Source organism: Megascapheus bottae, chromosome 28 (assembly GCF_031878675.1).
Source record: "Megascapheus bottae isolate mThoBot1 chromosome 28, mThoBot2.hap1, whole genome shotgun sequence".
NCBI lineage: Eukaryota > Metazoa > Chordata > Mammalia > Rodentia > Geomyidae > Megascapheus > Megascapheus bottae.
The window spans coordinates 556,260-577,535 of NC_143536.1; the positions used below are offsets into that span (position 1 = coordinate 556,260).

Genomic DNA, 21,276 nt, shown 5'->3' on the forward strand with positions numbered 1-21,276 from the left:
TAGTGCTGTACCACGTGAGGCACAGCACCACTTCTGGCTTTTTCTGGTTATGTTACTGGGGAATCGAACCCAGGGCTTCACACATGCTAGGCAAGCAATCTACTCTTATCTCCAGCACAGTGCCAAAATCAAAAGAGCTAGATGGTAGCCTTGTGCTGAAGAGCTCAGGGACGGTGCCCAGGCCGAGTTCAAGCCCCATGACACACCAAAAAAAGTCTTTCCGATTCAAAATCAATGCTAATTCAAAACAAAATAAAGCCTCAGCCCCCAGTGACAGCACATCAACAATTCCAGAGGTTTATTTCCTTAAATTGATATTACAGAGGGACATAAAAGGGAGGGGACTCACATAAACTCATTTTAATATAGATGGGCCTGGGCTCTACTTTATGTAGAACAAGATTCGCTCTTAGCACATACACCCAGACGCACACCCCCACACCCACACGCACACACCGGGAAGCCACAGGGCCAGGAGGTAAGGAGGCTCCTCCTATGGTTCCAGACTTCCTGGCCACAAAGCAATAAATACAACATTTTCACGCAGCAAGGTGGGCTGTGGGACGACCGTGAAGGACACTAGTCCTGGGGTATTTTCTTACTCACCCAAGCACAGTGGCAATATTTCAAGTATTGCAAAGAGGAACACACTGTGTGTGTGTGTGTGTGTGTGTGTGTGTGTGTGTGTGTGTGTGTGTGCGTGCGCACGCGCGCCTTGTGACAGAACCCTTGCTGGGAAGTGCAGACCCACACCGGCGGCGGTGGACACCCAGAGATACATTCAAGTAGGGTTAGGTGGTGCTGAGTGGCAGGTGGGCTGACCAGGCAGCCCGGCCAGCACCCAGCTCATGTCCCCATGGAGCCTCAGCAGTCTGGAGTCACGGAGAGCAGAAGCCCTGCCATCCCAGCTGCCTGCTCCCTGAGGGGAGGTCCCTCGTGATGCCCGCCCCACAGGATGGGGGTGGGAGGCCAGCCAGCCCAAGGCAGGCCCACCGCCCATCCCAGCCCAGCCATGCCAGGTCTTCTGGGTTCCCGCCTTGTCCCCCATCCTTCCAAAGCAATGTCGTAGGCATCCAAGGTTCCTTCTTCGAAATAAACAATGAGTTTCAGGAAAATAGGACATTTTATACGTAATGTGAAAAGACCATGACAGGTGCTGGCGGTGTCGTAAGCTGGTGCTTCTGACTGTCCCTAAAGTAACATTTAAATGAGAGGACTCTGCCCCCACCCTCCACACAGGCAGCGGCGCGCTCGGGCTACATATATTTGTACACAGGTATCTGCATATGTACAACACCTTGGAGGGAGGGTGGGGTCTGGGAACAGGAGCTGCTGGCCGCCAAGGGGCCAAGTCCTCCAGTCTCTGCATAAAGTGCTTGGGTGACTTACAAAGCTGGGTGGGTGACCTCAGAGGGAGAGGTTCCTAGAGAGACGGGGAGGCCAAAAGGCTCCACCCCTTTTCCTGGGTCAGCAATGGGAACAAGTGAGCCATGAGAACAAGCTCGCTTTGGCTTGGAGTCAGCAACGCAGTCTCAGGACCTGGCCTATTCTTGGGGCTGCCCAAATACTCCTGTCTGCCACCTCTTGGCACCAGGACTGCCTGCCAGGGGAGCAGACAGCCAGGAAGGATAAGTTCAAAAATTCCCGTCTGGTGGCGCAGGGCATCCCATGTCCATCCTTCAGGCCACCGCCAGCAGAGCCAGGCAGCCGGCAGGCTCAGGTGCCATCGTCCTCACAGAAGCTGGCAGGGAGCAGGCTCAGCACCATGGAATCTGCTGAGGCAGCTGGGCGGCCCCGACAGTCTGGCTGGCACACCTCCTACAGGTCTGCAGAGAAGGCCCAGTTCCAAGGACACCATCAGCCAGATAGCAGAGGGTCAGGCACAGATGCCGGTCAGGAGGGCTGAGAGTCTCCGCTCAATGCACAGCTTGCCTGCAGGGGCGGGAGCGTGAGCGCAGGAGGCGGGAGCTTGTTCGCCCTCCCCGCCCCACCCCAGCCTCCGGCCTGGGCACTCACACCTGGCGACCTTGTCGACGTCGGCCTGGTCTGTGAGCACGTGCTGCAGTCCCTCCAGCAGCAGCAGCGCCTTGTGGTAGCGTGGCACACAGCCCTCGCCATGCTGGAACAGCTCGTCCAGAGCAGCAGACTGCACCTGACGCAGGCACAGCAGCTGAGCTCGGCCCCAGCCACCCCAGGCCGTGGCCCAGCACCCAGCACGCCATCTGTGGTGGGCGCTGAGCCCAGGTGGCCAGGGGCAGCTGGGAAGTGTCAGCTGCAGGGGCCATGGGGACCCTAGGTGACCTGGCAGACTCTGTGTAGCCTCTGTGCTCTGCTTGACCTCCCTGCTCTCTGCTCTCCCCACCCCCCACAACAGGAGCAGCAGAGCTGGCTCCACATCACACATGCTCTCTAGCCATCCGTGCTCCTTGAACACTGTTGTGAAGGCCACATAACAGTGCCCGGTGGAAAAAGTCCCCAGGGCCTTTATTCTGAAGGCCATGAGCATGGACACCCTGTGTGTATCAAAGATCTCAGCACCCTGAATTATGGCCTCTCCCGCTGTTAGCCAAGGAAACTGAGCTTCGGGCTGTGGCACAAAGCCCTCCCCAATCACCCGTACCATCTGCACAGCATGGCTGAGGATGAGCCTCTCGGCAGTGACGCTGTGAACGCCGTCCAGCAGCCGCTGCTTGTCCAGCAGGAAGCGCTGCAGCCGCAGACTCAGGCCTTGGCAGGATTCCACGCTGGCCTTGTACAGCTCATTGAGTCTGCGAACCACTGTGGCAGAGGGGGCTTTGGTCAGCTCAGCCTCCGCAGAGACCAGAGCCTTGCAGGCGGAGGGCTGCCTGCACCCGGGGGCTTCTGAACGGCACAGACACAATCTCGTCCTCTTGCCAGTCCCTGGACCTCCTGACCTCGCAGAATTGTGCCCAAGATGTCCCAAGGCCACACCCTGTGTGGCACCCACAGCCGGGGACGCTCCTGTCTGGCCTGGCCCGTCCGACCGCCTCCCACTCTCCTCTCTCACCCTGCTTCACCGTGGATGACAGGCAGAGCTTGCCAGCGCGGATCTGGTCGATGGCGGTCTGCAGGCCGGAGGACAGCAGCTCGGCAGCCTTCAGGTACAGCACGAGCTGCTCTGCGAAGCTGAGGGAAGCAGGCAGGTCAGAGGCTGTGCAGAGCCCGGGCTGACACCCCCCCCCTTCCCGCTCCCCCCCCCACCGACCCCCACTCGCGGCTCAGCAGGCTGATCTGGTCTGCCACCACGCTCTCCTGAAGCTGATACTCGGGGCCTGTGGTCGCCTCACTGATGCTGCCCTTCAAGGCTGCGATCTCCAGGACTTGCTGCACAAATGCCAGGGTGAAGCGCAGGCTGTGCAGAATCTCCGTGTGCTCTTGCTGGGGAGGACTGAAGGTCATGGCCCTGGCAGGGCTGGCTGGGATGGGGAGGCTTCGGCTGCACGGGTGGGGGTGAGGGGTGGGCAGCCAGAGGCCCCTGGCCTCACCTCCATGAGGGTCTCCTCAGGAAGATCGGGAGCCTCGAAGGTCACACCCCCCTCCAGGTTGTCAGCAAGGCTGTAGCAGTGGCCTGGCGCAGGGAACTCAGACACAACCTCGCCCCCACAGGGCCCAGGCACCAGGTGGCGGGCAGAGGAGGAGCCTGCGGAAGAGCCGGAGGAGCCCACTGTGGGGAGAGTGGTGGGGAAAGCAGCGGCCGTCACTCCTCCTCTCCCACTGTCTGTGGAGAGCCATCGGGGAGCAAAGCAGGGGCCCGGAGGAACTGACACCCACTGCGAGGCACAGGAGACGACGAGAAGCGCTGCCCAGAAGGGAAGCGGGAGCCCCGTGGACACAGGCCAAGAGGACCACCCAGAGGCCAGGCAAGACTGGACGCGGGGGGACAAGCCAGGCAGCCTGTGCCCTCACAACAGGGGTGCCTACTGTGACCCCAGTTGGGACTGGCCAGCACAGGGTGTGGTCTCTGCTCTGCGGGCGGCGCTCTGGCAGTGCCACTGACCTATGTGGGCTGCCTGGAGGCGGCTCCTTGGGAGGAGAGTACTGGGCAGACTGGTGCTGCCCGCCCAGCCCACAGCCCTTACCTGAGAACATCCTGGTGCGAGGGCCTTGGGGTGGCGTGGTCCCGCTGGGGGGAGAGCCTACAGTAAACACAACTGGGGACGGGCTGCTGGTCCCCCCAGCTCGAGCTCCTGGATGAAGGTTCCCTCCAAAGCCAGCAGAGGGCGCTAGGGGACAAGATGGGCTCAGGGCCTGTGCGGTGACTGCCCCCCTCCAGCCCTCCAGGCCCTGCCTACCAATCTCCATGGGCCGCTCCTGTAGGCTGTCGGTGCTGCCCGAATCCGAGGCCTGGGTCCCAAAGGCAGCCTTGAGAAGCAGGTCGGTGAGGCGGCTGCTGCTAAAAGACCTGGGGGCGGGGGGGGGGGGTGGTGGCAGGTAAGCCAGCAGGGAGGGATTGCCAGGGAAGTCCCCAGCCAGGGTCCCCTCAGGTGCCTGGACTTCACAAGCAACACTCCAAGAGGCCAGTGCCACAGCCACCCTGCCACCACAGGGAAACTGAGGCTCAAGTGCGCAACCCCTAACCAAGGTCCCAACGTCCATGACTCTGGGAAAGCCACAGCATCACAGCTACTGAACCAAAAGCCAAAGATCCCAACCATTCAGGAGGCTGAGATCTGAGGATCACGATTCGAAACAGGTCTGTGAGACTCTTTATCTAAAAGTGGTAGAGCTCTATCTAGCCTTGAGAAAGTCCAAGGACAGCGCTCAGGCTCTGAGCTCAAGCCCAGGACTGGCAAAAATAAAAAATAGAAAAGTAGAGGGGTGGCTCAAGCGGTAGAACGCCAGCCTTGAGCAAAAAAGCTCAGGAACAGCGCCCTGGTGGAGTTCAAACCCCAGGACACACACGCACGCACGCACACATACAAGCGTAGGCTAAAGGCAAGCACTGCCAGAACACCACGCTCGCCCCACTCACCGAGCAAAGGGGCCACGCGTTTCCTCTGTGGGCCTCCAGCCAGGGCCCAGAGCCTGTCCCTGGAAGGGCCCTGCCTCGGAGAGGTCGGGCAGGGTGCGATTCCGAGGAGGCGCCATCACTACACCCTGCCGTGCCAGCAGGGTCAGCAGGTTCTGGGAGCTGGGGGCCTTAGGAAAGTCAAAGGAGGGCCCGGCCTGGAGGGAAGTGACGGCCTAAGCAGGCAGGCACTCACGGTGTGCCCTGAGCTTACAGCCCTTCCCCTGGGTGTCTGGACTGCTGGGGTGCACACAGGATGGCCTGTCCCCGGCCAGCAGGACTGTGCCACTCACTGGCCTCACGGCACCATGGCACGTTCACCGTGCAAGTGAGCTGACCACTCAGCCATGTTAAGAGGCCCCAGCCCTGGACCTGTGTGACACAGTACTCGAACAGGGCAGGGTATAGCGGCCTCCCACAGTGGCAGCATGAGCAGGAAGAGGAGCAGGTGGGCGGGCTTCCCCTCTCCCCCAGAGCAGAGCTGCAGGACGCCTGCCGCGGGGTTACCTTGGTCGGGGAGCCCAGGATGGGAGGGAGGGGGCTCCTCTGCAGAAAGTCAGGCAGCTTGGGAGAGCCTCGCAGGGGCCGGCAGGACGGCAGCGCAGGACAAGGCTGGGGGCTGCTGCTCTGCGGGGGGCTCAAGGTGGCTCCCAGGGGATCGGTTGGGGGCTTGGGCAGCTTGGGGCGCACGACGTGCAGGTCAGACAGGTTCGGGGCACTGTGCAGGCGGCAGCCCAGGCCAGCAGTGCGAGAGGAGTGCTCGGGCACAGAGGAACCTGGGCACAGGACACAGACCTCGTCCCTCCCCTCCAGTGCCTCAACCAGGCATGCTGGACGACGCACACGAGCGGGGACCTGCTCCACACCAAAGCACAGCACCCACCTGGGACCCCGACCCCTGCCCCAGGGCAGCGCTTCAACCTGAGGAAATAGGCAGGGAAACACTGGGAAATCTGCCTCACTCACTTGGGCTACACAGCCACCTGGCTACCTTGCTTCCAGGGCCCCAGGACTCCACAAGGACCCCACTGGAGAGGCCAGCAGCGTCACCTGCCTGCCAGTCCTCAGACCCAGGGCACACTGCACTCACCCGCACGAGGGGCCCTGACAGCCCGCACCTCGGCCGCCTGTGGCGAAGGCACCCTGCTCCAGCCCGGCCGCTCAGGGATGGTCCCCACTAGGGGAGAAGAGGACAGACCACAGGAGCTCCACGTGGGCCCGTGGCAGGCAGGACTGGGGAGACCACAAGAGCTCCTGGAGGGCCCACGGTGCTCAGCTCAGGGGCAGGAGGGCACTGTGGATAACATGCAGCTTACCTTGGGGAGATGGTGTGTATGGCCGGCCCCCGCCCAGTGACAGCTTCCGGGTCAGGAAGGCTCCGTCAGCATGAGATGGGGGTGATGGGCTGGTCCGGGCAAAGCCCAGGGGGCTGGTGCTGCCAGACCTGCGGATGGCAGAGGACCTGCAGACAGGTACACAGTGTGAGCCTGGCCACCCTCTCCTGCAAGACCCTGCTGGGGCTGTGCACCGTGTCATCACCATGCCATCTTCACGACGGACAGACAGAGGCTCTGGGATGGCTCTAAATGCCAGCCCAGCTGCCTGCCACAGTTTCCTTCTGCCGTCCATCACGGAGCACTAGAAGGCCAGCACTGCAGCTCATGCCTGCCGTCAGAGTTACCCGGGAGGCTGCAGGTCAAAGCCAGGCCGGGCACGAAAGAAAGTCCATGAGGCCATCCCCAGTTAACCACCAGAAAATGGGGAAGGGGGCTGTGGCCCAAAATGGTAGAGCACTAGTCCTGAGCAGAAAAGCTCAGGGACAGTGTCCAGGCAGGCCCCAAGGTCAAGCACCAGGACAAACCAAAAGAAAAAGAACTTTAGGGCCGGGAGTTTGGCCTAGTGGTTAAAGTGCTTGCCTAGCATGCATGAAGACCCGGGTTCGATTCCTCGGTACCACATACATAGAAAAAAGCCGAAAGTGGTGCTGAGGCTCAAGTGGTAGAGCTCTAGCCTTGAGAAAGTCCAAGGACAATGCTCAGGCCCTGAGCTCAAGCCCAGGACTGGCAAAAAAAAAAAAAAAAAAAGAACTTTAGAATCTGCAGTGGGCATTCCCGACCCCCTGGCCTCTTCAGGGCCCCCATTGGGCCTCTGCAGCTGGGGAGACACCCACCGTGGCGCCTGGAGCTGGGTGGGAGATTGCAGGTTCTGCTCGATGCGCTGGTAGTTGTGCACCTGAGTGGGGACTGGGATGGGGACTGAAGCGCCACCCCTGCTGCTGGAGAAGGGCCCAGCCCGGCTGTGGGAAGAGAAATTGGCCCACTAGTGGTGGGGCAGGAGGGAGCCAAGGTGCAGATACACTAGGGCAGAGCTCAAAGGACCTGGTTTCATGCTCTGTGCTCAGCCCCACAGACTCTAGGCTCCATTCTGATCCTATGCAGAGGCAAGCAAGCAGGCAGGGTCATCCAGTGTCCCCCAGACTCCACCCCAGCAGCCCTTCTGTAGGACAGGGCAGCTGTCTAGCCAGTTCTGATCAGGAGAGGGCCTTTGGACATGGCAGTATCTGCAGTGCCTCAGAGAAGCCCAGCCAACACCCAGACCAGTTTACCCTGAGGGGCTGGGGGAGCTGCTGCAGGTCGGGGAGGGAGACGGAGTTCGGCCATGGCTCTCCAGGCCAGCAGAGACCACCAGCGAACTCCTGGTAGGCAGAAGGGACAGGTAGGCACCCTCAGATGGACGTGGCACAGACCCCCCCCTGACCCTCCCTTGCCCGAGCTTTGCTCTGTATTTATTTTTCTGGGGTGCCATGCAGCAAGCTGGATCCTTCCCACATGGCCTTGCCCAAGGGGAGGGCGGTGCAGGGGCGGCTGACAAAGGCCCTCTGAAGGCTAGGGCTGAGACTTACCCGCTGCACTGCAGGCTGTCTGGCGGGGGCTTGGCACCGGCCACCTCCGCCACCAAGTCACCTGCAGGTAGGAAAAGGCGTCTGGCTGGGCGCCCCTGCCTTCCTGGGCCCATCCAGCCCTCACTGACCCTTTTCTCTGTGAACAGGGAAGGGTGTGTAGGCAGGATAGGTGCTAGCTCAAAAGATGGCTTTGTGGAGCTGAGAACCTAGGCGGCTATTGATGGAGGCTCCTCTGCCAAAGCAAGGCGGCAGAGGGAAGGAGGCTGTGGTTCCGGGTAGACACACACCAGGGCCAGCCAAGGGCGAGGCACCCTGAGGAGCAGGCGGCAGCCCCCACGCCAGCCCCCCAGGCTTCTTCAGTGGTACAAACTAATGGCCGTCCAGCTGGGCAAAGTGGGTATCAAAGAAGATAGGACCCAGGAAGGAGGTAGAACCCCAAGACCGGGCCGTGAGCACAGCCAAGGCAGCCCTCTCAGCCACGGGGCTGATATCGGGGCGGGGATGCCTGCAACTGTTGCATTACAGACAAGCTAAACCCTGAGCTCCTGCACCCACACTGAGTCTTCTCCTCAGTCACCCCTCCCGTGCAGCAGGGGACGTCTTCCTTCGAGGGGGACAGACCTGGAAACGGGGCTGGGACCATGACAAAATCATCTGTGTCACATGAGTCCTTGCTGCTGCCGCCCGAGTCTCGTGAGCCCTGCAGGAAGCCAGCGGCGTCGGCTGGGGATGTCAGGGTCTTCTGTAGCTGCGCCATTTCCCCCAGGGACTGAAGGACAGAGGAAGGGTGGGTAAGCCAGCAGGGAATCGAGACGACCCTATGTCACCTCCCCACCAGCTCTCCCCAGCGGCTCAGAACACCGTGGTATCGAGGGCCCCAGCTGCCTCTGCTGGGCGGCCGGAGGAGGTGACTCACCGGTGGGGAAGCCAGGTGGGATGTGGAGCTGCTACTGGAGCTGCTGCCAGACCCCGAGCTGGGGTAGGAGGGCACAGGCACAGGCGGGGCTGGGGAGAGCGGTGGTCAGTGGGCAGAGCGGGCCCTCCCCGGGCTGGGGAGCAGCCCACCAGCCCAGGCACAGAGGAAGAGCAAACAGAACGGAGCCCAGAACAGCCCCTCACCCCTGCCTGGGAGGAGGAGGAGGAGGAGGAGGAGGAGGGGCAGTGACCTCCCTCCCTAGGCTCACCCTGTGGCTGCGATGGCAGCCAGCACCCATACCTCTACCCTGTCCACCTCCAGGCCTCTGGGTCACAGAGGCCCCATCGCCAAGGCTTGGCCCAGTGCATCCTGGGGCAGGATGTCACAGGCCCACTCAGGACCCCAGACGCTCAGAAGACTCACACTTCTTGATGGAGGTGCTGGCGTCCAAGAAGGGGTGGTGGAAGAACTCATCTGTGGAAAGAAAGCGCAGTTCCTCAGGATGCAGAGGTGGGGCTCAACCAACTCAGCTTTACTGTAGAGCGGGAGTCTGAATGCCTGGGGGGCACCTGGGGGACCCCCCAACACACACACAGTTTGAAGGCTAGCTAGCAGCCCACAGTAGCAGGCGCAGGCTGCATCTGTGTGTGGACACGGTGCTGTTTTGTGGGTGGGGGCACCCAGGAAGCCGTGCAGACACTCACCAAAGTCCATGCGGTCTTTGTGGCTGCGCTGCAGCAGAGCCAGGAGCAGCTGCCGCAGCGGGGCCGAGGTCTCCCGGGGGATGCTGAGCAGGGCAAGAGAAGACGGGGCTGCACGGGGCTGGTGTGGCACTGGGGCGGACCCCCCAGGGACTGGGGCAGGGACACTTACACAGGGGTCAGTGTCTTGTTCTTTTCGTAGAACAGGCGCAGGTCCTGAGGGCTGCTGGCCTACGAGGGCAGCGGCAAGGTGAGACACACCTCTTGCTGCAGCCTGACCAAGCCAGACCGGCCTCCCAAGTGGCCCTCTGCCAGGACTCCTGTGCCCTTGAAGGGCTGTGTGGGGCCTCACCTGGAAGGGGGCCTTCCCCGTCAGACACTGGTAAATAATGGTGCCAATGCTCCACAGATCAGCCTTCCCATCGTAGTGCTGGGACATGATGACTTCGGGGGCCTGGGGGGCAGAAGGGGTCAGCGCAGAACGGACAGCAGGAGTCCCTGGCAGACACTCCTGCGCAGCGGTGAGGCGGGCCTGACAGGATGAGCACGACCACAAGGCTGCCTCCCTCCACCAGGCCGCAGGAAGGGCCCGCACTGGGTGCAGGGTATGGTGGGCCACGAGGAGAGAGGACCACCCACCATGTACATTGGAGAGCCGCAAAGCGTGGCTGCCATCATGTTGCTCTGGAGGTACCGGGCAAATCCAAAGTCCGCTGCGGGAGACACAGGACATGGGGCGGCCTCAGCTAGGACAGGCTGCAGGGTCCACCCCGGGGACCAGGCAGCACGGGCAGCCCCCGGCCTCACCAATCTTCACGCGGATGTTGTTGGGGTTGGCGCGCCGCCCGCCAGGATTGGACAGCAAGATGTTCTGAGGTTTCAGGTCCCGGTGGATGATGCCTTTGCTGTGCAGCAGACGCATGGCGCCAGCAATCTGCTGCAGGAAGAGTCTGATGGTGTCTTCACTCAAGGTGCGCATGGCTGTAAGGTGGTGAAGGCTCAGGGGTGCAGCCACCGCTCCCCACGCCCGCCCAGGTACACAGGGCTGACCTTTCCAGCAGGCTTCAGGCAAGCGCTCCTGCAAACACTGAGCCAACTCCACCTCCCGTGTGGAAGGCAAGGCCTCCGTCCTCCCGCCGTGCTGGCTCTCCAGGGCCATCGCCCACCGCCCCTGGTCCCCTCTACCTCGGCCCAAACAGTGAACCCGGCTAAACCCAGCCTCTCTCTCAGACCACAGAGACACATAGCTGCTGTGTGCGCTGAGCCGGGCAGGCCTGTGCTGGGCTCCTGTTGTGCCCGTGTGCCCGCTGAGCTGCAGCACCCATCACAGCCCATCTCCGCGCACCGCCCCACTCTCTGGAGGACGGGTCTAGGCCCAACCTAACACCTAGGAAGCCTGAGAAAAGAAAAGACCCAAGGGCCCAAGAGGCTTTGCAGCCACCATGGGGTCAAGAAGAAACACGGGGTGGACAGCCTGGCTAGGAAGGCTGCCCACGGCGCCCAGGAACGGTAGTCCACGGGCTGAGCCGTCCAGCAGGCTGGGGCTATCTAGACTCCAGTCTTCCCTGTCAGCTCAGCCACAAGCCGTTGTCGCTCTGCACCCCTCACACAAAACTGCCAAGTTCTGAGGGTAGCTGGGCCCTCTGCAGCCCCTGGGACCCTGAGTGATAAACTGTCAAGAGCCCTAAGATGGAGAAGCCACCACTCCAGAGTCTCTACTTCCCTCCACCAGCTTCCCCGACCTGGGACCAAGATGGCAGCTCCTGAGAGGGCTGTGGACACACACCTGCCCCATGCCCTGTACTACCCACCACTGCCTCCAGCCTCGCCCTGGCTCTGCTATGCACACCCTCCTCCATCCACCCCGGGTCCTGCCTGGGCAAACTCTCTTCCCCCACATCACCACTCAGCCAACCCCTTGAGACCCAAAGCAAGATGCTTCCAGGAGCTGGGACCGTGGCTTAGTGGTAGAGAGCTCGCCTAGCATGCATGAAGCCCTAGGTTCCATCCCTCAGTACCACATACTCAGAAAATGCCAAAAGTGGTGCTGTGGCTCAAGTGGAAGAGCGCTAGCCTTGAACAAAAGCAGCAAAAACAGTGTCCAGGCCGAGCTCAAGCCTCAGGACTGACAAAAAAAAAAAAAAAAAAAAAAAAAAAAAAAGAGCCTCCCCGGCAACACTATGAATGGGGCAGGGAGGTGGAAAGCAGTGGCTCACCCCTGAGCTACCACTCAGGAGGCTGAGGTCTGAGGGACCTCGGCCCACGGCCAGCCCATGCAGATGGCATCTTCAAAATAACCAGCAAAAAGCAGGACTGGAGATATAGTGCAAGTGGCAGAATGCCAACCTATTATGAAGCTTAAGACCTCAAGTTCAAACCTCATTTTTCCAAAACAAGCCAACAAACTCCAAGGTCATCCCCTGGGCCTCTTCACTGCTCCCACAGAACAGCCACACTGCAAAAGCAGGCTCTGACCACTCTGGTCACAGTGCTCCCGTAGCAGAAGACCCTCAAGCCGTAGCTGTGGAGAGGGCAAGTAGCAGGGACCGCAGGCTGGGATAAGACCCAGGGGCCCACGACAGGGTCAGCCCAAGCTGGGCCACGCTGGGCTGCTGGCCACGCACGTCCACTCACTGTGCAGGTAGTCAGCCAGGTCTCCGCCGTTACAGTACTGGAAAAGACCAGCAACGGTGTGAAAGAGTGACCAATCCTGTCTACCTACCCCTCCCTCCACGTCCTCCCTCCCGCCTCCATGCCCCCCTCCCCCATGTCCTTCCTCATGCGGAATTCCTCCTTGCCCTCCTTCACATGCCTCGCACCCCACTGTCCCTCCCATACCACTTCCTGTCGTCCCTGACAGTGTTGCTGGTGACGTCCCTCCATGCCCCTGTCAATACTGAGCAGGAGAGGAAGGTATGCGGGCTGTGCTCTGGCCTGGCCGAGGTGACTGGGGATGCCTTCATCCCCTGCTGTCCCAGGCCCACAGGAACTCACCTCCATGACTAGGTAGACTGAATTGGCCATTTCCTGCAGGACAGAGCAAAACCCGTGAGTGACCGGAGAAGAACTGCCTGCTTCTACGGGGGCCCTACTCCTGGAGCCCTGGGTGCCCAGGACCGCAGGGCCCCCCACAAGCCATCAGGAATCCTGATGGCAGCTGGGCTGTTTATCTGCCATCGGAAATGTAGGCCTGAAGCTGGGCACGGTGGCTCATGCCTGTAATCCTAGCTACTCAGGAGGCTGAAATCTGAGAATGGCGGCTCAGAGCCAGCCTGGGCACTAAGGTCCATGAACCACTAGAAAACTGGAAGTGGCGCTGTGCTCAAGGGGTAGGGTGTTAGCCTTGAGCTGAAGAGCTGCTCAGGGACAGTGCCCAGACCCAGAGTTCGAGCCCCATGACAGACACACGGACGGACAGACAGACAGACAGACACACACACACACACACACACACACACAGAAATATAGGCCTGAGCGACAGGAATAGCAGCCAAAGAGGACCACCAGGGTGGGGCAAGGAGTCCAGGCCAGGGGTCCTCCCAGGTAGGGGAAGAAGTGCCCTGGCCCTGAGGCTGATGGGCACGGCACGGCACGGCACGACGTGCCGCCTGAGAATGGGAGGTCTGTCCCAGAACACCACACTAGAGCTCACAACAGGGAGTGGGTGGAACCTGACCTGCAGGCCCAGGAGCTACCCTACTCCGCTTCCAGCTCCAAAATCAATGACGCCAACAGATTGCTGGTCGGTGCTGCCAGGCTGGGTCAACAGCTGCCTTCAAATGCCCAGCCCCGCGGGTGGGCCTACTCTACTATGCCCAGACCTTAATTCTAACAGAATTCTCCTGGCCACTTCCATCCACTGTCCAGCCAGCAAGGCCAGCCAACTTCCTTCTGGTCCATCCACTCAAGGCAGATACACGTTCCCTCCTATCTCAGCAAGAGCTCCACAACGGCAAAGAGCACCACTGAGAGCCGGCAGGATCAATCTGTGCCCATGCTAGGCCCTGACCAGGGGCCTCCCTGAACGGCCTCTCCTGGAAGCAACTGGGAGAGCTATCCTCAGTGCCATTCCAGAGGAGAAACTGAGGCCCAGGGGCTCCTCAGAGCAGACAGGATGGTCTGGGGCCTGTAGGCAGACTTCCCTACGGGGGCAGCACCACCCGTCACCCAGTGCCAAGCCTTGGGAGAGAGCCCTCCCCACACATTAACCTCCCCCTGCAGCCTAGACCAGAGGTACAAAGCTGCCCACTCTCAGGGACTCTGGGAGAGGACCCACACCCAGGCACGGGACTCCAGGGCAGCACTGAGGCTACAAAGCAGGAGGCCCGGAGCTCTAAAGGGGATCTTCAGAGACACGGGAGCCTCAGGGACAGAGCCAGGCCGCTGCTGCGACCACCTGCTCCACGTGTCAGCCACGGTTCTTGAGCATGCCCTAGATATGTGGGCCTGGCAGCCCACAGAACTCTACTCCTGCTCAGTTCCCCACCCCCACAGGGGAACAAACTCCTAGGAAGACAGGACTGCCTACCAGGGACACCTGGAGCGTCAGGGCCCATTCCTCTACCCCCAAGCTACAAAACGCAGGGATGGGGAGGGCAAGGGCCTAGGGCCAGACCCAGCTTGTCCACCTGTGTGCCCAGGATCCAGACAGGTATGGACTGGCAGGGAGGCTTTCCAGCCAACAGCAAGGTAGGCCTGAGTGCCGCAGTCCCCAAGTTCCTGCCTGAACTTGTCTGCCCCACCCCAGGGGAGAACAACCCGGAACCCTGGTCTTCACTCCACCTACCACCTCTGCCCACCAGGCCAGCTGTGGTGAGAGATAAGAGTCTCACTTCCACAGGCACAAGACTGAGACAAGAAGGGAGACAGCCAGAGATTCCAACAACTGGACAGGAGTCAGAGCCAGAGGTGGGCTCAGAGCAGGCAGGAGGTAACAGATAACCTACAAACAGTCTGACCGCAGCCCTCTGCTGCTCAGAGAGGGCCTCCAAGGAGCCTCCGCACTTGCCAGGGCCTCTAGGCCTCCTGTCCCCAGACCTGTCTTCAGTCATGACATGGTCTAACCCCACCCAGCTAGCTAGCCAAGAACAAAGAAGTGGTGGCAATGACTGCGGTGGGGTGGGGGAGCGCAGATGAGCTCCAGAAGTGGAGCTGTAGTAGTAAACTGCCAGCTTTGAGTAAAACAGCCAAGCAAGCTGGTGCAGTGGCTCACACCTGTCATCCTAGCTACTCAGGAGGCTGAGATCTGAGGACCAAGGTTCAAAGCCAGCCTGGGCACAAAAGCACCTGAGACTCTTATCTCCAATTAACCTCTAGAAAATGAGAAGTGGGGCTTGGCTCACTTGAGGGTGGTAGCCTTGAGCTGAAGAAATCAGAAACAGTGCCCAGGCCGAGATCAAGCCTCATGACCCACCAAAAAATAGCCAAGCAAGAATATGAGGCCCTAAGTTCAAGCCCTAGTACCTGCACACGATTGGACACATACATACACTCACACAAAGTAACAGAGAGAACTGTTCTGACTTGAGTATAAAACATCATAGTGAAACCTGCTATTATGTAAAAAAAAAAAAAAAAAAAAAGACTAACTGTAGCGTGTAGTACAACAGTCTGGGCAGTGAGTGGACAGGGAAGGAGGAAAGAGACAGAACAAACTAAGAACAGCATGAGGTCAAAGCACTTTGACTCAACCAAGAAAGCAGAGCAAGGAATCCTGTTAAAGCTAATGTATAGAAACGTACCAATGACACCACTTTTAAATTACAGTTTACTTGCCACATGTGCACTGGCTGTCCTCTGCATTCTGCATGTCTAGAGCACTTATGATTTGTGCTTCCTTTTTTCCCAAGTTTTCTAAGAGATGATAAGTTAACTGAAATTGGTTGATTGAGTGAAATTAAATGCATATTGTATCTGTTTAAAAAAAGAAGAAATGGACCAATGAAAGCCCCTTTACTATCATACATAGTCATTTTAAACAAGATAGCCAGGTGTCAGTGGTTCACGCCAATAATCCTAGCTACTCGAGAGGCTGAGATCTGAGGACCAAAGTTTGAAGCCAGCCTGGACAGAAAAGTCTGTGAGACACTTGTATGCAGTAAATGCTGTAGCTCGGGTGGTAGACACAGTGAAACCCAGGGTCAGTGCCGGTCCTAAGGACAAGCCCAAGGACAAAAATTTTTTTTAAATAAGTGAAAAAGCATACAACAATTTTATCAATGTGTTCCTGTTATTGATAGATTGCCGGCACTCCGGCCTGTATGTTCATTTGATTTCCCTGCTCTGGATGGTTCTACCGTGCCTCCACTTCCTGGTTCTTGCAAATGTTTTTGTTTTGAGTCTTGCAGATTCGTCTGCCCCAGCTAGCTCTGGCTGGCTTCCAACTGCGATCCTCACCTCTCAGCCTCCAGAGTAGCTAGAAATACAGGCATGAGCATTTTAAAGCACTGGGCTGTGCAGGAAATGTGCAGACTGCCTGGACCCTTAGCACCTGCTCCCAAACCTGATGAGGCCCCGGTACCACGAGTTCCTACAGAGCCCATCACCCGCACTGGAAGACTAACTTCCACGCTGAGAGGTCACAGACACAGTGGTCGCTGCCCAGGCCTCAGCCAGTAAGGAACTTGAGGAGCTGGTCTGTCTACATAGAAGACTGGGAGCAGAGTCGCCACAGAAAGGCACCTGGCTTCAGAGAATCAGCCAGCTGCTGAGCTGGCTTCCTCTGCTCACCACCAGGAAGGCCAGCCCTGGGGCCATTCAGCCAGTGCCTGCTTCTCCAGCAACAACGTCCATCACTGCAAGCCACACTGAGAAAAAAAAACAGGCCCAGCTAGGCACCAGTGGCTCAGTCTGTTATCCCAGCTACTCAGGAGGCTGAGATCTGAGGATCGTGGTTCAAAGCCAGGCCAGGCATAACATTCTTGTCTCCAATTAAACACCAAAAAAGCCAGAGATGGAGCTGTGGCTCAAGTGGTAGAGCACTAGCCTTGAGCAAAAAGCTCAGGGACAGCATGCAGGTCCGGAGTTCTAACCCCAGGACTGAAGCATGGGCATGGCATGTGCATTTGCGCACACGCACGCGCACACAGCCTGCTTCCTGCGTTAGCACCGAGGGAATGCACCAAGGTCAGATACTCAAACGACAGAGCGTCCGTCTTGACATGCAAACTCTCAGGTTAACTTTAATTTTGTTCTTAAATTTACGTGCCTGCCAGTGATCCCATAGAGATCCCATTCTTGAATACTTATTTGTTAAACCTGACATTTGATGTGGAAATATCAATGTTAATAAAATCTTAAAAAAAAAAAAAAAACAGGCTGGGCCCGGTGGCTCACGCCTGTCATCCTAGCTACTCAGGAGGCTGACATCTGAGGACTGAGATTCAAAGCCAGTCCAGGCACTACAGTGCCTGAGATTCTTATCTCCACTTAACTACCAAAACCTGGAAGTGGTGCTATGACTCAATGGGTAGGGCAGTAGCCTTAAGCCGAAGAGCTTAGTGACAGCGCCCAGGCCCAGAGTTCAAGCCCCATGACAGACAAAAGAAAAAAAAAAGACAATGAAGGGGGGCTGGAGTGTGGCTTACTGACAGAGAGCTTACTGGCACGTATGAAGCCCTCGGTTCCTTTCCTCAGCACCATATAAATAGAAGAAAAAAAGAGAGAGACAGAATTTGTGCTATGGCTTAAGTGGTAGAATCCTAGCATTGAGAAAGCCCAAGCACAGTGCCCAAGCCCTTTGTTCAAGCCCAGAACTGGGTAAATAAATAAAAATAGACAGCTGGGTGCTAGTGGCTCACCCCTTAATCCTGGTCACTCAAGAGGCTGAGATCTGAGGACTGTGGTTTGTAGCCAGCCTGGGCACGAAAGTCCATGACATTCTTTTTTTTTTTGCCGGTCCTGGGCTTGAGCTCAGGGCCTGAGCACTGTCCTTGCACTTTCTCAAGGCTAGAGCTCTACCACTTGAGCCTCAGCACCACTTCTGGCTTTTTTCTATGTATGTGGTACCGAGGAATCGAACCCTGGTCTTCATGCATGCTAGGCAAGCACTTTAACCACTAGGCCAAACTCCCGGCCCCGTCCATGACATTCTTATCTCCATTAACCACCCAAACACCAGAAGTAGAGCAAGCTGTGGCACAAGTGGTAGGGTTCTATGCTTGAGCACCAAAACTCAGCAACAGCACCCAGGCCCACAGATCAAGCCCTAGTTAAAAAAAAAAAAAAAAAGGTACAGCATGATGGATGCAGTACTAGAACCTGCTGTCCAGTCCCTGGCTCTAAACCACTAAGCCCACAAGTACTCCAATCAGAAACCAAAATAGGGCTGGGAGCATGGCCTAGTGGTAGAGTGCTTGCCTAGCATGCACGAAGACCAGCGTTCGATTCCTCCGTACCACACACATAGAAAAAAGCCAGACATGGTACAGTGGCTCAAGTGGTTGAGCTCTGGATTCAAGTGGTAGAATCCTAGCATTGAGAAAGTCCAAGGACAGTGCTCAGGCCCTGAGTTCAAAACCCTGGACTGGCCAAAAAAAAGAAAAAGAAATCAAAGTATGAGGCAAGGGGGTGTGAACTAGTGCTTGCCTAGCATGCACAAAGTCCATGCTTCAATTCCTGCGTACCACATACACAGGAAAAGCTGGAAGTGGTGCTATGGCTCAAGTGGTAGAACACTAGGCCTTGAGAAGGCCCAAGGACAATGCCCAGGCCCTGAGTTCAAGCCCCAGGACTGGCCAAAAAAAAAAATAGAAAAAAGAAAAATCAAACAAAAATTAAACATAAAGCCAGAGCCCTGGTTGTTGCAACCTGCCGTCATAGCTACTCAGGAGGCGGAGACTTGAGGATCACAGCTCAAAGCCAGCAGGAACAGGAATGTCCATAAGACTTTTACCTCCAATTAACCTCAAGAGACTGAAATGGGGTTATGGCTCAACTAGAAGAGAGCTAGCCTTGAGCACAAAAGCCTAGAGACAGTATCTGGGCCCTGAGTTCAAGCCCCAGGACCAGAAAACACACACACACACACACACACACACACACACGCGTGCGCGCGCGCGCGCGTGCGCGCGCACTCCCAGAACTTCCCCATGGTCCAGCACTATCACTCTCTGGCATCTTGGCCGGCACACTTAGGTCAGGATGGTAATGACACTTGCATGTCATGTTACTACTGCACTATCCACCACACCCAAGTTATGGAAACAGATGCCTTATAATGGATGAGTGGATCAAGAAAATGTGGTACACATACACAATGGAATTTCACTCATCTATTAAAAAGAAAATGTGTCATCTGCAAGGAAATGAATGGACCTACAGAAAACTATGTTAAGGGAAGTCAGGCTCAGAGAGACAAACAGCACATATTTTCTCCTGTGTGTGCAAGTTAGATGTAAAACACAAATACCAGGAGTTGGGCCTAGCGGTAGAGTACTTGCCTAGCATGCACAAAATCCTCAGTACCACATACATAGAAAAAGCTGTGGCTCATGTGATAGAGCTCTAGCCTTGAGAAAGCCCAAGGACAGTGCTCAGACCCTGAGTTCAAAGCCCAGGACTGGCCAAATAAATAAGAACAAACACACACAATGACATACACAAGATTACGTACATACACACAAATTGAGTAAACGACTGTATACTTAGGGGAGCAGTCCAGTTGTGTAACACCTATTGTTACTACTGTTACTATTGTTACTCTATTTTAGGTGTGTGTGAGTTATAGGGCTTGAACTCTGGGCCTGGGGGTTGTCCCTGAGCTCTTCAGCTCACACCCTACCCCTTGAGCCACAGCCCCACTTCCCTTTTCTAGTGATTAATTGGAGGTAAGAGTTTCACATGTTCTTTAATGCTCAAGCTGGCTTTGAACTGCCATCCTCAGATCTTAGCCTCCTGAGTAGCTAGTATTTCAGGTGTGAGCCACTGCCCCCTGGCTCTGACTTCTACAAAGTGGCTCATGATTGTAATCCTAGCTTAGCTACTCCGGAGGCTGAGCTCTGAAGATCACCATTTGAAAGTCCATAGGCCCATCTCCAGTTAACCACCAGAAAACCAGAAGTGGTACTGTGGCTCAAAGTGGGAGAAAACTAACCTTGAGTGTAAAAGTTCAGGGATAGCATCTAGACCTGAATTTTAAGCCCTAAGGCCAAAAATAACAAAAATCCAGGAAAAAGCTGGCATTCAAGTGATAGATCAAGCAAACTGAGTAAGTACAAGCCACTGAGTTCAAACCACAGTACCATTAAAAAAAAAAAAAGTAAGAATTCAGGGCAACACACACACACACACACATGTAAGAGTGGCCACAGCCCCAGCTGAGAAGCCCTCGGGAGCCCCTGAAATGCACGGAGAACCCTGGAGTTGGTCATTCTCAGCATTTCCCCTAAGCAAAGGAAGTGTGTGCGGCCAAGACTGGAGGAAGTGGCCGAGGCCCACAATCAGGTGTGTGGCCCAAACAAACACAGCAGGGCCCACAGGAAGCCCGATGGAGGCCGAGATGGCCACCATCTGTCCAGCTCTACCCTTGCAAGTCCAAGCAGGACATCATCTCGAGTGCTGGGAAGGGTGGCACAATGCACCAAGTCCACGTCAAGACTGGCAGACCACAGGGGCCTGAGGCCGGGGAGACGTGGAAAAAGGGTGGGTGAGGGGGGGGGGAAGGTGTGGGGGAAAGGGGCGGGGCTGGGACTGGAGGGCGGGCGGGCGGGCAGAAGGGGCAGCACCTCCTGCCCACGGAACACCATGTCTCCACAGTTTCCAGGTACTCCCGGCCTCACTGGACCTAGGCCCTGCCCACATGTCACCTCATCAAGTGTCACAGCCCCCAAGGCCACAGCAACACTAACAGTGGAGGAGGGAGAGGGGAGGGCACGACGGAGGAGGAGCGAGAGGGAGGCCACCGAAGCTGCCACCGCTGCCAGCTTCCTCCGCCACGGCTGCTCCGCGCCCCAGTAAACAGGCTTCAAAAGCATTACTCAGCACTCGGCCCCACGTCCCGCCCGGGCGCCTGGCCGGGAAGGTCTGGGGCCCCCACCCCGACGCGGGGACGCCGGGCGCCGGCGGCGGAGGGCTGTGCGCAGGCCGGGGAGCCAGGCCGGGGCGGCCCGCCGGGGCTCGCCGCAGCCCCCCCCGCGGCGCCTGGCGCGGAGCCACTCGGCAGCGTCCACACACGGGCCAGCCGGGGCAGGTGGCCCGCCGGGGCACGGGCCGGGGCACGGGCCGGGTCTGGGCCACCAGGGCGGACGCGGGGGCGCCCGCCCGGCCGGCCCCAGGCGGGCGCGCCCTCCCCGCCACGGCCTTACCTGGAAGTCGTACAGGGCCACGATGTTCTCGTGCTTCAGCTCCTAGGAGAGAAGGCCGGGCTGGCGTGAGCGGGGCCCGCGCGGCGGCCGCGCCCCAGCCCGGCGGGCTCACCTTGAGGATCTTGATCTCCTTCCCCAGCAGCGTCTGGGACTTGGCGAGGTTCTTCTTGTTGATGCACTTGACGGCGACCTCCAGGTCGTGCTTCTGAAACACAGGCGCGGACGCTCAGCCGGGGCCCGGCCGGGCCGGGCGCCCGGGGTGCCCGCGGTGCCCACCCACCTCGCGGTGGCGGCCCTTGAAGACCACCGCGAAGGCGCCGTGTCCGATCAGGTCCTTGCGGGAGAACTCGAACCGGCCCACCGTCTCGGTGCCGCCGCGGCCGGGCTCCATGGCGCGCGCGGGCCGGGGCCGCGGGCCGCGGGGC

The 21,276-nt window shown here is 58.2% G+C and overlaps 1 protein-coding gene across 4 annotated transcripts; it reads right to left on the reverse strand.

Moving 5' to 3' along the window:
• Positions 1 to 1,104: 1,104 nt before the first annotated feature.
• On the reverse strand, positions 1,105 to 21,276 carry Ulk1 (unc-51 like autophagy activating kinase 1). Of its 4 annotated transcripts, none has more exons than XM_090320398.1 (28): positions 21,132 to 21,276; positions 20,964 to 21,056; positions 20,852 to 20,893; positions 12,543 to 12,575; positions 12,183 to 12,219; positions 10,356 to 10,529; positions 10,188 to 10,261; positions 9,901 to 10,002; positions 9,721 to 9,779; positions 9,552 to 9,634; positions 9,271 to 9,321; positions 8,848 to 8,936; positions 8,553 to 8,700; positions 7,932 to 7,992; positions 7,635 to 7,724; positions 7,200 to 7,325; positions 6,346 to 6,491; positions 6,120 to 6,206; positions 5,537 to 5,805; positions 4,994 to 5,160; positions 4,314 to 4,423; positions 4,101 to 4,244; positions 3,507 to 3,685; positions 3,227 to 3,399; positions 3,029 to 3,147; positions 2,621 to 2,778; positions 2,017 to 2,152; positions 1,105 to 1,932 (listed from the first exon to the last, which is right to left on the reverse strand). In XM_090320398.1, exons 1-28 carry the CDS (start codon positions 21,240 to 21,242, stop codon positions 1,877 to 1,879), a joined length of 3,117 nt encoding a protein of 1,038 aa, XP_090176524.1. In that variant the 5' UTR covers positions 21,243 to 21,276; the 3' UTR covers positions 1,105 to 1,876. The 4 variants fall into 4 exon arrangements, with proteins under 4 accessions (XP_090176524.1, XP_090176523.1, XP_090176522.1 ...); XM_090320397.1 differs by having other exon boundaries at positions 3,507 to 3,661; positions 4,994 to 5,187; XM_090320396.1 differs by having other exon boundaries at positions 4,994 to 5,187.

Coding starts and splice junctions, on each gene's coding strand:
- Ulk1 (XM_090320396.1), bottom strand. CDS start 21,242: ATGGAGCCCGGCCGCGGCGGCACCGAGACGGTGGGCCGGTTCGAGTTC. Junction 9,635..9,720: donor AACAAGACACTGACCCCTGT/GTAAGTGTCCCT, acceptor TGCCCTGCTCAG/CATCCCCCGGGAGACCTCGG. Junction 7,993..8,552: donor GGTCCCAGCCCCGTTTCCAG/GTCTGTCCCCCT, acceptor TCCTACCTGCAG/GTGACTTGGTGGCGGAGGTG.